Source organism: Heteronotia binoei, chromosome 2 (assembly GCF_032191835.1).
Source record: "Heteronotia binoei isolate CCM8104 ecotype False Entrance Well chromosome 2, APGP_CSIRO_Hbin_v1, whole genome shotgun sequence".
Taxonomy (NCBI): Eukaryota; Metazoa; Chordata; class Lepidosauria; order Squamata; family Gekkonidae; genus Heteronotia; species Heteronotia binoei.
This window is the reverse complement of record NC_083224.1, coordinates 100,045,112-100,063,228: the sequence shown is the minus strand read 5'-3', so window position 1 is coordinate 100,063,228 and position 18,117 is coordinate 100,045,112. Positions and strand designations below refer to the sequence as shown.

The window sequence follows — 18,117 nt, the reverse complement described above, 5'->3', positions numbered from 1 at the left end:
TCACACAGCGGCCAAATACACACACACACACACACACTGTGGCTAATAGCCACTGATGGACCTGTGTTCCATATTTTTATCTAAACCCCTCTTGAAGGTGGCTATGCTTGTGGCCGCCGCCACCTCCTGTGGCAGTGAATTCCACATGTTAATCACCCTTTGGGTGAAGAAGTACTTCCTTTTATCCGTTTTAACCTGTCTGCTCAGCAATTTCATCGAATGCCCACGAGTTCTTGTGTAGTGAGAAAGGGAGAAAAGTACTTCTTTCTCTACTTTTTCCATCCCATGCATTACCTTGTAAACCTCTATCATGTCACCCCTCAGTCGACGTTTCTCCAAGCTAAAGAGCCCTAAGCGTTTCAACCTTTCTTCATAGGGAAGGTGTTCCAGCCCTTTAATCATTCTAGTTGCCCTTTTCTGAACTTTCTCCAATGCTATAATATCCTTTTTGAGCTGCAGCGACAAGAACTGCACACAGTACTCCAAATGAGACCGCACCATCGATTTATACAGGGGCATTATGATACTGGCTGATTTGTTTTCAATTCCCTTCCTAATAATTCCCAGCATGGCGTTGGCCATTTTTATTGCAAATGCACACTGTCCTGACATTTTCAGTGAATTATCTACCACGACCTCAAGATCTCTCTCATGGTCAGTCTCTGCCAGTTCACACCCCATTAACTTGTATTTGTAGCTGGGATTCTTGGCCCCAATGTGCATTACTTTGCACTTGGCCATGTTGCAACGTGGCCACGCATCTGCCACGTTGACGCCCACTCACCCAGCCTCAACAGATCCCTTTGGAGTTCCTCACAATCCTCTCTGGTTCTCACCACCCTGAACAATTTAGTGTCATCCGCAAATTTGGCCACTTCACTGCTCACTCCCAACTCTAAATCATTTATGAACAAGTTAAAGAGCATGGGACCCAGTACCGAGCCCTGCGGCAACCCACTGTTTACCGTCCTCCACTGCGAAGACTGCCCATTTATACTCACTCTCTGCTTCCTATTACTCAGCCAGTTTTTGATCCACAAGAGGACCTGTCCTTTTACTCCATGACTCTCAAGCTTTCTAAGGAGCCTTTGATGAGGAACTTTATCAAAAGCTTTCTGGAAGTCAAGGTAAACAACATCTATCGGGTCTCCTTTGTCCACATGTTTGTTCACCCCCTCAAAGAAATGTAACAGGTTAGTGAGACAAGATCTTCCCTTGCAGAACCCATGCTGAGTCTTCCTCAGTAACTTGTGTTCATCAATGTGCCTACTCATTCTGTCCTTGATAATGGTTTCTACCAACTTTCCCGGTATTGAAGTCAGACTGACTGGCCTGTAATTTCCCGGCTCTCCTCTGGAACCCTTTTTAAAGATGGGGGTGACATTTGCTAGCTTCCAGTCCTCAGGAACGGAGGCAGATTTCAATGAAAGATTACAGATTTTTGTTAGAAGATCCACGTTCAACTTTGAGTTCTTTCAGAACCCTCGGATGTATGCCATCCGGACCCGGTGACTTATTAGTTTTTAATTTGTCTATTAGTTGTAGGACCTCCTCTTTTGTCACCTCAATCTGACTCAGGTCTTTCAACACCCCTTCCAATATTAGTGGTTCTGGGGCGGGCAAACACTTCTCATCTTCCACGGTGAAGACAGAGGCAAAAAATGCATTCAGCTTCTCAGCCATTTCCCCATCCTCCTTCAGTAATTCTTCTACCCCATGGTCATCCAAGGGCCCCACTGCTTCCCTGCCTGGTTTCCTACTTCTAATATATTTGAAGAAATTTTTATTGTTGGTCTTTATGTTTTTTGCAATATGCTCCTCATAGTCCCTTTTTGCCTGTCTGATCACAGTCTTGCATTTGATTTGCCACTGCCTGTGTTCCCTTTTATTAATCTCACTTGGACTGGTTTTCCACCGCTTAAAGGAGTCCTTCTTACCTTTTACAGCTTCCATTACTTTGTTTGTTAACCACACAGGCCTCTTCTTATATCTGTTTGTGCCTTTCCTAACTTGTGGTATGTATTTTATCTGAGCTTCTAGGATTATAGTTTTAAATAGTCTCCAAGCTTCCCCAAGGGTTTTGACCGTATTTACCTTTCCTTTCAGTTTCCTCCTCACATGCCTCCTCATCTCAGAGAATTTACCCCTTTTAAAGTTAAATGTGGTTGTGGCGGTCTTTTTGGGCAACTCCCTATTTATACAAACAGTGAAATCAATAACATTATGGTCACTGCTCCCAGGCGGCGCAATCACTTTTACATCTCTCACCAAGTCTTGGGCATTACTTAGGACCAGATCCAGGATCACCCCACCCCTGGTAGGTTCTGAGACCATCTGCTCCATAGGACAGTCATTGAGAGCATCAAGAAACTCAATCTCTTTCTCTCGACCAGAACACATATTGACCCAATCAATCTGTGGGTAGTTAAAATCGCCTATTACGACACAGTTTTTACATTTAGCCGCTATCTTTAATCCTTCCATCATATTATAATCATCCTCTCTCTTTTGATTTGGTGGGCGATAACAAACTTCCATTGTTAAATTTCCTTTTGGGCCCTCTGTTTCAACCCAAAGCATTTCTAAAAGGGAATCTAATTCTCTGACCTCAGTCTTACTGGACCGTATTTCCTCTCTGACATACAGAGCCACCCCACCTCCAACCCTTCCCTCCCTATCCTTCCAATATAACTTATATCCAGGGATCACCGTGTCCCACTGATTCTCCTCATTCCACCAAGTTTCTGAAATTCCCACAATGTCTATGTTTTCTCCCAACACTAAATATTCCAATTCACCAATTTTACTTCGGACACTTCTAGCATTTGCATACAAACATTTATAATTTCCCAGGCAAGCTAGGCCTGCCACCTCCCTCCTGCCGCCTCGAGACTCTGGCAGACAGTCCATACTGTTTGTCACCATCACAGTGGACAACTCTGATCTGTTACCCGGTAGAAAAATAGAAGCCAACCCTTCATCTCTTTGAGACGAGTCCTCCCGAACCAGAGACATTCCATCTCTTGTTGGCTTTCCCCCAAGATTTAGTTTAAAAACTGCTCTGCCACCTTTTTGATTTTAAGCGCCAGCAGCCTGGTTCCATCCGGAGACAAGTGGAGACCGTCTCTTTTGTACAGCTCCCGCTTGTTCCAGAAAGCATCCCAGTGCCTAACAAACTTAAACCCTTCCTCCTTACACCATCGTCTCATCCACACATTGAGACTTCTAATTTGCGCCTGTCTCTCCTGCCCTGCACGTGGAACAGATAGCACTTCCGAGAAGGCCACCTTGGAGGTCCTGGCCTTAAGTCTCCCACATAGCAGCATAAATTTCTCCTCCAGGACCTCACGACTGCATTTCCCCACATCGTTGGTGCCAACATGCACCACGACCACAGGCTCCTCCCCAGCACTGTCTATCAGCCTACCTACTACATGCGTAATGTCCGCTACCTTTGCACCAGGCAGGCAAGTCACATACGGTCAATACGCGGTTTTCCCACCCAGCTGTCTACTTGCCTAAGGATCGAATCACCAGCTACCAAGACCCCCCCTCTCCCCCTGCCCAGGGATGGTTCCTTGGCGCGAAAGGATACCCGCTCACCAACCAAAGAAGAGGTCCCTTCTGAGGGCGCATTCCCCTTATCCTCAGCAAGGTGCCCTGTTCCCTCTCGACCCTCACGCTCTCTGGCAGCAACGGGGCTGCCACGTTCAGAGTGGGGCTCATCTAATACGCCCCCGAGAGTCTTCCCCAATTGCCTAACTGACCGTCTCTGCTTCTCCAGGGCAGTCACCTCGGCCTCAAGGGTACGAACTCGTTCCTTGAGCACCAGGAGCTCCTTACATCGAGCACACACCCAAGACTTCTGTCCTGTGGGCAGATAGTCATACATGTGACATTCAGTGCAAAACACTGGAAAGCCCCCACCCCCCTGCTGGCATTCTACCTTCATGATATATATATATATTAAATATACAGTCCTCTTTAAATGCTGTTGTTTACGTGGCTCCCCTTCTGGAAGGTCAACTTACCTTATTGGGAGAACAAGGAAATCAGGGATCTGGGTTCCTGGTCCTTAGGAAGCCCCTAGGTAAAGAGCCACAGGCCAAGAGCCCTTTAGCTCTCTGGCAAGGTGCAGCTTAAAATGCAAAGAGGGTGGAGCAGACCACTCCTAAGCAATCATCAACAATCACTGTCAATCACTTTCACCTTTAGCCCACTCACCCAAACATACAGCAGTTCCCCAGCTATCACAACTCAGCCTTTTCAGCAGTCACACAAGCCTCAGAATGAAGTCTTTCAAAACTCAGAAATTCTCAGCAACTTCTCCAACTGTCTCAGCTTATCAGAGCTGCTCTGTCCTGTCACTTTCTCAAGAGATCAGATTAGTCTGGCATGACTATGGTTAGGTTAGTCTGGCATGTCATATGGTTCTTTCCTACTCCATCCTTAAGGCACTCCACTTGTCACTCCCCTCCAAGAGAATGAGGAACCATTCACAAGTACTCTTTGGGTGCTATCTATCAACCAGTTACAGATCCACCTAATGGTAACAGGATCCAAACCACATTTTACCAACTTGTCAACAAGGATAGGATGTGGAACCTTATCAAAAGCCTTACTTGAAAACAAGATCATGTCTACAGCATTCTCCTGATTCAGCAAGGTAGTCACTTTCTCAAGAGATCAGATTAGTCTGGCATGACTATGGTTAGGTTAGTCTGGTATGTCATATGGTTCTTTCCTACTTCATTTTCTCCTCACATAAATCATGTGAGGTAGGTTAAATTATGGAATGTTCCAGTTGAACACTTAACTATTGTGTTGTACTGGCTCTTAATGGTGACTGTATTAATATGCTGCTATTATATAAAGGCATCTTCCATTATTTAACATAGAAATGTTCCTGCATTAAGAAAATAACATTTGCTTCTTCCTAGTACATATTTTACAAATGAGGAAGATGAAAATATGCCACATTATGATGAAAAGACTTGGTTTGTTGGAGATATCAAGCGTATTCAAGCAGAAGATTTGCTTGGTGGGAAACCTGATGGAGCATTCTTAATTCGTGAAAGTAGCAAGAAAGGCTGTTATGCCTGTTCTGTGGTGTAAGTAGTTGTTCTCTGAATTTCCTTGAGATTATAAACCTATGAATTCACAGGAGTAAGCCCCATTAAACTTGATGGACTTTATTCCAGAATAAGAATATACAGTATTGGGTTGCATGGCTTGATTAATTTCATTGCTTTAGTCTTTTCCAAAAATTCTCTTTAATGTGTATGCAGTAGAGAAGGAAAAATGCAGATAACAAAGATAATAAAAAACTTAGACTGACCTGTTGGAAGAAATCCATATGTTGTCAGTATACTTGCTGTTTTTCTGATACTAAAATGATGAAACCAGGGGTGTTGAACTCATTTGTTATGAGGGCCGGATCTGACATAAATGAGACCTTGTTGGGCCAGGCCATGTTGGGCTGGGCCATGTGTGTACCTATTTAAGATTAGGTAGCAGAGATATAAACTTTATAAAGGACACAGACAAACAATTAAATATTTTTTGTTTTAAAAAACTTAAAACATGCTTGAAAGTTTAGTACTTGTAGGTTTTAAAGGTGCTTTCTTTGTATTTCTCCCATGGGATCCAGGGAACTGGGCAAAGGAAGCTCTGGCTCCTTCCTTCCCCAGGGGACTGGTGTGGGAGGAGCCTCAGACAATATAGGGAAAATAGAGGCTTTTTCTTTGTAGCTTCTGTGCAGTTGAGCAAGCCTTGCAAAGCAAGCTGTGATGCAGAAGAAAGCAAGAGAAGTACATGATAGCTAGTTGCTCAGGGGCCTGATAGGAGCCCTCCAGGGACCTGATTTGGTCCCCGGGCCACATGTTTGACACCCCTGGATTAAACCATTGTAAAGAGACAGTGGCGTTATCATTCTATCCAGCCTCTTAATCCCTTAGTACATATGATTCTGAGGTTAGATTCCAAGGTGGTAGACCAGCCTGGGAATGCAAGTAGAAGAATGTCTCAACAGCTGATGTTATCTAACTTTTAATTTGTTAGAGAGGCATATGCTTTTAGCTGTTTGTAGGCTATATCCTTAATGTTGTCTTAAAGATGGCGAGCATATCAGAAATGACCCTTAAGAGAAAAAAAAGATTATGGTTTGTGGAATTAGTTTGTAGGGTGTTTTATAAGGTTTAATAGTGTTCTGTCACCATATGGATTTTAAGAAAGTCTTTATTTGCCCAGTGAACTACATGGGAGAATCTTGTCTTCTAGTCTGCTTTTGTTTCTGAATCCAGTAATTATTTAGTCTTCAGGGAGATATGATACTTAAGTGCAGAAAAAGCCCAGCAGGAACTCAGTTGCATATTAGGCCACACACCCTGACAGCAAGCCAGCTGAAACTGCATTCCTTTGCGTTCCTGTTCAAAAAAAATCCTGCTTAAGCGAAAGCTTTGAAAACTTATTAGATGACCAGTTTTGGTATTGTATGTAAAAATGTTCTATAGTATGTCTAAGGCCTCAACATCTAAAATATAAAGCCTCAGCTAAAATATAAAGGGTAACAGTGCTCTTAAGAGCCTTTCTTGAACCCTAGGCAATATAAGCCAATATGAGTTTTGCTTCAACCGAAGAATGGGTTTTATTTAGCTCTCTGGCCCATTCTCTCTCTGCCTGGGCCTTCTTTCAGTTATCCTGTTGGTCAGCTTGCTCAGCCACTGACTGCCATACAGGATCAAAACAGAAAGACATGCAAAGCAGAAACTTGCCCCTAGAGACTGCTTGTATACATTACAACATTAACCACAAAGCGGTGGAGAAATATTGCAAAGTCTTCTTTTTGTTACAACTATTGCCAGTGTTTTGCAGTCAGTCAAATTAAAATCTTTTTTTTGTAACATGGTTATAATGGCATTTTTAGTAGTTGAATAATATTCTATATTTCCCTAGGTTATGGATTCCTTTTATCAGACTCATAAAATGCTTTGCCTAGATAGAGGATTGTTTGTTCTGTTTAGGTGGATGATGGATCGGAATGCATTGGTACTAGCTTTTAGTGAAAAGTTGTCCTGTGCAACCTGTCTGAGTTTCTTTTGCAGTTAAACTGCTCTGCAGGAGCACTGGAACCCTAAATGCTACTGAGCTGAAATGTGTGTGTGTATGTTTCACTAGGTTACCATCTTGTAACTTCATCAAGACACTACAAAAGCATTTTTCTGCACTCACAACTGTTTACAGTGTTCTTTCTTGTTCTTCAATAGTTCATCACAGTTCTTCAATAGTTCATTGATTATAATGGTCTGTATAGTTGATCATTAATTTGTTAAATGTTTTATTCTTTTCTTTTCAGAGTTGATGGGGAAGTTAAACACTGTGTGATCTACAGCACTCCAAGAGGTTATGGGTTTGCAGAGCCATATAACCTATATAGCTCCCTTAAAGAATTAGTCCTTCATTACCAGCATACCTCCCTCGTCCAACATAATGACTCCCTCAATGTCAGGCTCGCTTACCCTGTCTATGCACAGATGCCCTCCCTCTGTAGATAAACTCTAGGAGGGTGGCATATAGGGAGAAGTGTTGGATTTCTTTTCTACAGTTTTTTTTTAGAACCCAGAGGGCATTCTTTCTCCTTAGACTGCTTGTTTTGCACAAGAAGCGATTTGATGAATGTGAATCGGAGACCTAGCAGCAACAGCTTTGAGATAGGTGCCCTGGTGCTATCGGAAGATCAGCTGTATTTTCATATATGGAGATTCTTGTGTTCCCTGTAAGGAACAAGTAAATTCTCTAAAGATGCACACACAAAAACCCTAGAACAAAACCATGGAGAGAGACATTTTGCCAGGCACCATAAGCGGAACTTCTACTTGGATTTTGATTTTTCTGAGGTATTGATAACGTCTTTCAGTCTTAAGCTCCAGGAAATTGGGAGAATAGTCTCTGCTACAGAAGCATTTTCTCCTTGTTAATTTTAGCAGCTTTGCTGCAAGTTAGACAAACTTAAAAATGAGGGCTTATCTTGATGTAGCAATGGATTTGGTGAGAGGAGACCAAAGGAATTATGGGGAGAGTTTCAGGTTCTTATTTAAAAGAAAAAATCCTCAAAGAAATATTGCTTTATATTTTACCAACAATAACAAAGTTTTGGCTTGAACAGCACTACAGGTCTTCATGTTAAAGAAACCAAATGGAAGCCACCAAAACTTCACTTGTTGCTGGACTGAGCACTTATGGGGAAAAATTGCATTTGCAACCGCACACTTGCCAAAATGTGAAGAGAAAAATGATAGAAGCTAAAACTTTCTTGTGTACTCCTCAAAACTCTAGCCTGACCTGATGTAACTGCACCACTTCCCCCTTGTTACTTTTTAAAAAAAACATTTTCTTTCTTAGGATGTCAAATAATTTTGATTTTAAAAGACACTATGGTTTGGAATGTAAACAAGAATGAAGCTGGCATTTGGCATGTTTATAAGATGCTAAACAATGAAATATTCTATTTGAAAACATTTGTTTCTTTTGGGGGGGAAAGTGCAATGGTTTTTTTTTTTTTCTCAATGGCTTACTAAACCAAAAACCTAGGGGTGCAGTCTATAAAGCTAGTAATGCATTTGGATTGCACCCTAAATTAATTCCATTGCACCGGTTGTGTACTTGTCCTTGGAATTCATTGTGGGTCTACCATAAAAACAAATATTTGGGTACCTGAATTCATTGGAACTATACAAGCTATAGAATGGTAGAATCTATCAGTATATAAACAACTTTTCTTGATGTTCTGTCATGGTTGGATTCATCTGGATTATAAGTAGCATCAGTAACAAAATTATGGCAAATAGTGAGAACTGGATATTCAAGACAGAGAGAACTTCTGTGCTCCTAAAATGCTGTATTCAATCTTTTTTTTTTTGTCTCTGCATTATGCCCTTGTTTCTTTATTGCCATTTCCAAACATTATACTTGAGCTAGAACTCTCGATAGGCAGCAAGGAAAAAAATAGACATATTCAGCATGAGGTCTTTCCTTTTTCTGTGTAGTATTTAAAGTGCATGCCAGGGAATTGGGACATCTGGATCTTTTCTGGCTGCACCCCAACTTCAGTGCCATCTTGAAACCCGACTGTTAGACTATAATGTTTACACAAAGCAGAATGCACTATAAAGGAGCATTGAAGTATTATGCAGAATATGAAATTGCTGAACAGGAAAATGATAAATCTTGAGCACTAATCAGCAGCTGGAGGGGCCAAACTAGACTGCTTGGTATGCCCCAAAAGCACTTCTGTTTTGCACTAATCTACTGCCTCTTAAGCTAAGTGCTAGCTAGCCAGCTGGAACATCGTCTTCTAAAAATTGAATGGTGGATACCCCCCCCAAAAAAGTTACCCAGTAGACATTTTAAATTGGTAAGATAATAGTGATCTGATGTACCCTTTCAACCTCCCCCCCCTTCCCTGTCACTAGCAATATACTTTTTTTAATGTGACTCTGGATTCTGCCAGTCTCCAGAGAGAAATTCTATCCCTTCTTTTGGAGCCTGACTTAGTTTGTACATTCTAATATAGTACCTGCATATTGCCTAACATTCTCTTGACATAAAATCTAGCCTAGTTTACAGATGTTCTGACTCTCTCAAAAGAGACCTTAGTGGAAACATGCACCAATTATAAATCTTTATTTTGTATTCTGCTAGAAGGATTGAAACCTAACAATGAAATGAACTAATTGAAAATATAAGAAAGATAACAGAGATAGCCTGCACCATGTATCTGTTAGCTTATGTAAAGGCTTTTACTACTGTTTTCATTTGACCATATGTTCATTTTAAAATCTTTTGCTAAGATTTTTTGCTAAATCTACCCTAAGAAGTTGTTTTGATGCAGTTCTCATTACATTCTACATTTTCTACCACATTTGGATCAGGACTACATGCAAACTAAACCTAAATATCTGATAATCCTTTTGGCTTGCCTCTCTGCTTTTGATTACATAAATAAGTATTGGCTGCTGGTGTTACCTATCTGGCTTTCATGTACCTTTGCATTAGGCTTTTTTAAAAAAAACACCCTCAACTGGAAAAAAAAGGTTGAAAACCAACTGAAATATGTAGCAGGTATGTTCTACTACATGCCTCTCCCAGCATCCATCAACTTCACTTCTGTTTTTGTCTACAGTAATTGCTACATGAGTCAACTGACACCAAGTGGCAGCATTCCTATTTCTTAACTTTGATATGTTTAAAAGCATACTCTGCTTTGTTTATGAGCTAAAACAAGACATAAGGGAAAAATGGCAGAAGAAAAATATATGAATGTGTGTGGCTTAAGTGCAGAAAAGTTGTGTGGCCAGTGTTCTAGGCTTGATTCAATAGAATATGCTTTGTTTTACTTCATAGCAACTGGATTAATATTGATCTCAGTGACCCACTTATATAGACTTTTTATTTTGCACAGTGTTAAACAGTACACAAGGTGAGGAGAAATAGTGTTTTCTAATATTCATTTTATCTCAAGTATATTTCAGGGACTAGGGAAGTTCAGTATTTTGCTTCTTCAGAAGTTGGAAACATCATCTCTTTCTGCAGTTACAATAACAATTGTGAAGCACAATAGATAAGCCAAGAATGAAAAGTCATTGAGCTACTAGTACTTCTGCTGAATCATTTCTTGACAGTCACACTTCATAAGAACAAATACACATTAATGAAGTTTCAGGAAGATGAGTTTAATACTGTAACTGAAGACATAGCATGGTTTCCCCCTTTGTATCCATGTTGTACAAAGCAGAATCTGAATTTACTGCTTAGTAGTACCAGAATAAATCTACATCAGTGAGTTCCCTTATAGTTTAAGCCTGTGAAGCCAGAGAGCTATTGTAGAGAGGCACCATTGCCAATATACACAATAGGGTTTCTATTCTCCATAACAGGAGCTTTTTCACTGAATTAGAAACAACTTCTGAAACACCTCAGAATTTTAAAAAGTTATTGGTCAAGTACTGAGAAACTGCTATTAGCGAGGAACAAACCCTGGTGTGTATGTGGAGCTTATTGTGCAGATCTCAAGATCTTGGCTTAAAATGTTGTCTTACCCAAATTTAAATCTACAGCTCCATCCCACCCCAACAACCAAATCCAGCTATAAAGTACTAGCATGCAGAATCATTCCAATCAACCCAATATTTTTAATTGAATGTTGTTTGAATAAAACAATGTCAAATGCTAACTCACACATGTCCCAGGTAAAAGAGCTCAAGTAATTCTTTGGTTTCCTTCAAGGGCAAGCAGACTGTGGAAGAAAAGTTGGCCCCATTCAGTGCTATGTCAAGGCTCTTGGTTCTGTGTTTCCGCTGTCACTTGTTTGCTGTACAAAAACCATGACAATACGTCCAGTGACTTAATACTGTGGCTAGTAATTTTCCTGTTTTGCTATCATATTTCCACATCTAGAAAAAATCGTTTTTGTTACTTGAACAACTTTTTCCTGTTTGAATGTCTTTTTCTGTTCACATTAATGAGGAATAAAATTAAAAAGTGTTAGTATCATATGTATGCAGACATAAATCAGAACTTTTTTTTGTGAGAGGAAGTTATAGATGCAGATCTGGGAAGGCACTATAGTGTATGTTCAAGGTTTTGTTTCATACTCTTAACTATGATTTTTGTTGTACCTATGATTTTTGTTGTACCAATGTTTTTTGTTAAAATGAATTTATAAATATCTCCTTTATGGCTATGTACAGTAGAATGTACATCCAGTGATGCACATTTTGCTTTGGATTTTTTGGTTGCTTCTTGCTCATGGAGACATTTGCAGTTTGAAGCAAAAATTTCCAGTTTGGGTTTCTTGAATCTGTTCATTACAAAAATTAGTATTTTTAAAAACATTTTTGGGTTAAGAGGTCAAATTAAAATTTAAAACAGATGTTAGTGACTTGTAGTCTGGGGAAGGGGGCTTGTACTGGTAGATTACTTACTGCCAGATGGAGTCCCCTCCTACCACTGCTGCTACCAGCCATCACCACCTACCTATCTGTCTTACCACACATCTCCTGTTACTAAAGCAGCAGGGCTGGTTTTCCCTGGTTTGTCCAAGTGGGGCAGCCATACCCATCATTCAAACAAATCAGTTCCTGCCATCATGCATCTGTTGCTATAGCACCTCAGGCAGCACCTTCTACTATGTCCCATCAGTGGCTATACATCTTCAATCTGGTTCAAATATATTAGCCAAGCCAGCCACTGCTTCCTGGCCCTACTCCCAAAAACACTTTACCCATGGTAAACGGAGGAGGAGGCAGCTGGTAGGGAGGAAGCAGCAGCCACCCACTTATTCATGCCAATTGAGGGGTGGGTATACTGTGAGAGGAGGTCAACCAACACCTCAATTTCTTTAGAGGTCCTGTAAGGGTATCTTGCTAGGGTGACTTCCAGAAACATTGAACAAGTGCTATATGGACTCCATCATACAATTCAGCCATTGTAAGGAGCAAACCACCATGAGAGGCAGTTATATGTATGCCTGCTACCATGCAGATTAGATCCTACCATATGGCTTATCTCCAAGTTGTCACAAGCCACTGGCAGGAATGTTTGGTATTGGTGGTAAAACAGTGCACACAAAACACTGCCATTTATGTCATACAATGTTACCTTGAAGTTTACAGAATGTCCCTTACTAACTTGAAAGAAAACATGCAAAAACGTCCTTTTTAGGCCTACTTTGACAAAGATAAATTCCAGTGAAGAGCAACAAAAAAAAGTTTGGGAAGTAGCACTATGTTAATTATTTTGGTAGGCATAGAGTTTGCTAGCAAACAAGAGCCAGGCCCAGCTGGTCCATTGAGCTGGAGTAGGTGGCTACCTGGAGCACCGAGCTGAGGAGAGGATGGCGGTTTGGGCCCTCCCACATGTGCTTTTAACCACTGAAATAGTCTGCTTAGAAGCAACGGCGGCGCTCCCAGTGTCAGCATGAGTGCTGCCACTGCCCACCATCACTCTGTCCCATGTCACAGACGCAAGAGGCAGAGCAATGGTGGGCATTGCTGCAGTGGAACCTTGATGCAGCTGTGCTCACCCTCACCAGTGCTGGCATTGGGGCAGCAGCAGCGCCTCTCCTGGGGTGCCGGCATCCTAGCATTGCCGCTGACAAGCCAGCCAAAGTTTTGAGAATCTGATCTGCAAATAGAAAATTTAGAAGGGAGGGAATTCTTAGAAAACTCTTGTTCCTGTTTTGTTCCAAAGGGCACGTGAGGATCTATAATCAGTCTTAATTTTTAAGACAGTAAAATGTTTAAAGGACTTGAACAAAGCAGGAGTGAAGTTGCACGTTTAAAACCAAGTTTTATTCAGAACATAAGCTTTCATGTCATCAAGGGATCAGGTATAGATCTGATGAAGTGTGCTTAGAGAACACACGAAAGCTTACGTTCTGAATAAAACTTGGTTGGTCTTAAAGGTGCACTTGACTCCTGCTTTGTTCAACTGCTTCAGACCAACACGGCTGCCCACTTGGATCTGTTTAAAGGACTGGCATTCTAGGCTGGCGCCATAGTTTTAATATAGATTTTTCTATTAGTCAGCATGTTCCTTTCTTATGGCTAATGTAGGTATCCCTGTTAGCTTGGAATTTAACTTGAAGAGCTGTGTGCAGTGAATGGCAGAGGCACCTCTGGGATTGATCATAAGAGCTAGTCTCACTGATTCAGTGAGGATTGTGTCTAACTAGCTCTTAAAGTACACTCTGGTATTTCACATTGCTTGGTATCATGCCATGCCTGTATCCATATGAGCATTGCACTTTCTTCAATCAGCACCTCATGTCATTTTCAGAAAATAAAAAGACAAGCAGTGGTTTGCAGTGCCCATAGAGAAATAGCTATCAAAACAATTTTCAGAGGGTTTCTGTGCCCTCTCTCCCTCCCTCATGCCAGCCAGCTGTGCAAATCTGTTGTCTTTTGAAGTGCAGAGTGTTTGGTCTTTGGGTGAGTGACTAAAAAAATTAGACTCGGTCTGTTAATAATTTTGTAAGCTTTGCCAGTTTACAGCACCAGGAGATTGTACTGGTCTGCAACCTATCTGTGTGTATGTGTGTATATGTACTGTATGTATATAGAAATATGGAAAATTAATTCACATGCACATTGTATGCATTAGCCATAAGTGGCACTGGCCCCTGAAAGTCCAAATTTCACCATTTGCACTTGCTGTACATGCCCCATACTTTGAAAGCTGGGATTGTGTGCCCCCCCACCCTTTCTCAAAAATGTGGGATTGGTTACTAATAGTCTTGATGTGCTTTTAAAATTCTTTTTTCTTATTTGCTCCACAGTAAAGTGTTAGTTTATTTTAAACCAAGTTGTTACATTTTTAAAGAACCCAGTTTTCTTTTTAGATATATTAGTTTCACATTTTTCAGTTTGAAACCCCCAATAGAGGTAATGTGCAAAGGAGAGCAGTAGCATTAATCACTGTGTCTGGACTCATTATATTTATAAAATATTTGTATCCATGTAAGAATGAGTGGGCTGCCTCATCTTATATTGAGGTATGCCAGGACTGTGCACTCCTTTGTACATCCTACGCATGAACATCACATTCTTGAAATCCATTTTGGTTTTCCTTTTAAGGGATGCTATTTGTCAAAGATTTGCTTCTCAAGAAGCAATGGGATTGTTTTGTTTTGTTTTGTTCTTTTAATATGAATTCCAGCATGTAATTTTGGTAGTCTTGTTGGTATGTAAAACCTGTTCTGTCATTTTATGGTGTAATCAAATTCATGTAGTTTAACTTTTAAAAAGAAACTGCTTCATGAGGAAAACAGTTATGTTAGTCATATTGTAGTTTCTAGATGAGTAATTCAACATTGTACTTGTCACCAGATGTGCTCTGATCTTACTGTATGTTTCTATTTTTTAAAATAGATGGTTGAGCTTTGGAATCCCAGACACTAAGCATTCTGACCTACTTTGCTTTAGAATAAAAATGCAATAAAAGATTGCAATAAAGCACATTTACATGTAATGTTTTAGAAGGATGTATGGACAGCTGTTTCTAATAAATCCAGAAATGCAGCCTTCCTGGTATGGTGTGGTGGCAAAAATATGTTGTCTGCTTGAAAACTATGAAATTGTTTTGCTCAAGATCAGTTCCAAGAAAAGTTCCACGACAAATTTGATACTTCAGCTGCCAAAATACCGTCAGGGGAGGGTGGGATATAAATGTAATAAAATAAACGATTAAATATCTAAAACAGTATTGTTACACCAAAACTATTATTGGTTTAAATGCCTAATTGGCAAGCTGGGTTGTCCATGGGATGAAATGCAAAATTCTAGGTATTACTTCAAAATTGCTGCTGTGTGCTTGCATGAACTTTAGTGTTGGCACATCTGCCAAGAAAGGTTCAAGGGACTATGGAACACCTTTTAAAAGATGGTCATCTATTGACTTTAATGGAAGTTCAGCTACTTGAAAATTCTGATGTTTTTAAATTAAATGTGGGTTGAATTAGAAAGCATGCAAGTGGGAGCAAGAAGAACCTTGACTCAGGAACAGCAACTGAGTTTCTTCTGCAGAGTGTCTGCTGTGATTGGGGCTAAATTATTGTTATAAAGTACTGCTTGGGCTTTTTTTTTCTTCGTGGACGCTATTGTAAAACACTTTTGTCAGTATTGTAATTCTGCAGTGCTGTCTGGTATATTTATTCATAGCATTTTACTTGAAACCTTTTGTTAAACATTGGAAGGAGGGGTCTGCAACAAAACTCACTGAAAAGGCTCTATATGTACACTTTTTAATGTGTATTCTAGTCTGTGGTTTGCTTAGTTCTCATTGTGTGCAAATGTGAGTGGGCATTACCAATGTGGTGCAATGGACATTACCAGTGCAATACAAACTTGATAGCATTTATTGTACACAGCTAAATGTCATTAAAATAAATCAGAGAACATAATATAAATCATTAAAATAACCAGACCTGAAGGTACTTATTGAGATAAAACATTTTCCCCTTAAAATGTAACTTCAGTCTGGCTGTAGTGTTCATGACTGCCGTGTGCAACCTAGGTTCAGCAATGAAGCACACCGGGGTGGACCTTGGACCAGCCTCAGATTCCTAGCCTGACCTACCTCAGGTTTGGCGGGACAGCATGGGGGAATGGGAGGGTCATCTATATCATCCTCAACTTGGAAGAAAGGCAGAATAAAAACAGGAAGGTAAAGTGCTTTATGTTTGTATTCGAATGGTTGTTACCATAAACACAATGGGATGTTTCAGTTGATGTTGATTCTTTTTTCTGACAGCTGGTGGTATTGATTCATTTTACAGAGATTAAACCATGTTCTGTTCCTGCTCTGTGTAGGTGAAGGCTTCACATATTATAGAAGACTCATCATACACATCTGAACCAAATGTATACAGATTGATATTTTTAGAGTGTATGTAGTGCTACCACATTTGATCCTCTGAAAAAGCTGGTGAGGGAGGCTGTGCTGAATTATAGTGACTGGCCCAACATCAGCAAATGAGCTTCATGGGACAGTGGGGATTTGAACCTGGGATTTTTCAGGTCCTAGCTTAACCACTGCACCCAGCAGCGTTTGTTCTAGATCATCTTCATGGTCTCTGTGCTTCACACTCATGGGATGAAGCTCCAGCGCTGATCCCCGATTGGTAACTCCAAAATCTGGGATTTTTTGCAGCCCGACCCCAGTAGGCATGTGCGACAGCCCCAGTGCGCATGCCCACCCGGTGGGTGCGAATATCCCGCCAGTTCCTTCTTTACTGCCGTGTCAGATAGACACGTTCATCATCACTTCAGTAGGTAGTTATACCTTTTTTCCTTTCTCCGGGTTTCTCTTCGTTTTTTTCTTCGTTTCCTGTTATTGAAAAAAAGAGAGAAAGAAAGACTGTTAGTTTAGTTGTTACAACCCTTCGGGGTTCCCTCCCCCCCCCCCATCCTTGTCTATGGAAAAGCGTTGGGGTTTTTTCAAATGGTGCCTTAAGTGCGGGAGCAAAATTCCTCCTCCAGACGGATATTCTCTTTTTTTGCTGTGCCTTGGGGAAGGTCACCAGGTGGAATCCCGTCATCACTGCTCGAAATCTTCTAAGCAGACAAGGCTTTCCACGGTGCTGTTAAAATCGGCTCTCACACCGCAAATGTCAGCATCAGCGCTTTGATGGCCACCCTGGCATCAACATCGGTTCCGGCCTCATTATCGAGCCAACCGACTCAACTACTCCAGGGAGCCGACCGCTCCCACAAACGTGCGGGCTCAGCTTCCCAGTCAGAACCATCGACCCTGGCCAAGAAGGCCAGAGGGGCCCGTGACTCTCGCTCTGCTGAGCCCAGGAAACATAAGAAGAAGAAGAGGTGCCAAGATCAGACCCCTTCTCCGCCACTGAAGGACCCGGCGATCGTTTCGGGGGAGCCTCCAGAAAAAATTCTTGCTTCACCGATTCGACTGGAGAGTTCCTTGGGTTCGACGGATGTTCCGCACACCTCCCTTTCCGGCTCTGACCAGGAGGTTGACCCTACAGAAAAGTTGGCAGACTTGAAGGAGGGTGGGGATCCTAGTTTGGCATTGGACTTAGAAGTTTCGCAGCCCAGGGGCCACTCGACACCAAAGATGCCCTTGATGCTCCAGCCTGAGCGGTTTGGGGAGATTCTGGACCCCTTTTCAGTGTCCGCATCCTCTGCCCAACTGGGACCCACTACTGTGGGCTTATCCATTTGGAGGCTATCCCTATTATTCACCATATCCTTGGTACCCTCCTCAGAACCCAGACTGGGATCAGCGTTCTGAGGCCTCGCACCACTCCAGAGTCTTGGCACATTCTCCACCCGGTCGGTGAGATTCATCAATGCTGACTTCGACCCCGAAGTTGGTCAGGAAGCCAGCACGTTCCAGTGGTCCCAATGTTGAGCAAACCTCCTCGACTAGGAATGCCATAGACGCCCCAGGCTTACCATCTGTGGAGAGCACCTCTTCCTCGCCATCGACCTCTGATGATGAGGAGGAGAAATCGGGCCATCAGCAGGAAGGGTCATCACCAGAATCCAGAATAGCTGAGGATCTTCCAATCTCTCCTTCTGAGGATTTGAAATCCTA

The 18,117-nt window shown here is 41.5% G+C and overlaps 1 protein-coding gene across 1 annotated transcript in view; it reads left to right on the top strand.

Moving 5' to 3' along the window:
• PIK3R3 (phosphoinositide-3-kinase regulatory subunit 3) overlaps positions 1 to 8,532 on the top strand; it is a 61,641-nt gene extending 53,109 nt beyond the window's left edge. Inside the window, exons 9-10 of the mRNA XM_060231753.1 lie at positions 4,941 to 5,111; positions 7,355 to 8,532. Of these exons, the coding sequence (XP_060087736.1) occupies positions 4,941 to 5,111; positions 7,355 to 7,553 (370 nt within the window). The 3' untranslated portion in view covers positions 7,554 to 8,532. The remainder of the gene's footprint in view (positions 1 to 4,940; positions 5,112 to 7,354) is intronic.
• The last annotated feature ends 9,585 nt before the right edge of the window (positions 8,533 to 18,117 follow it).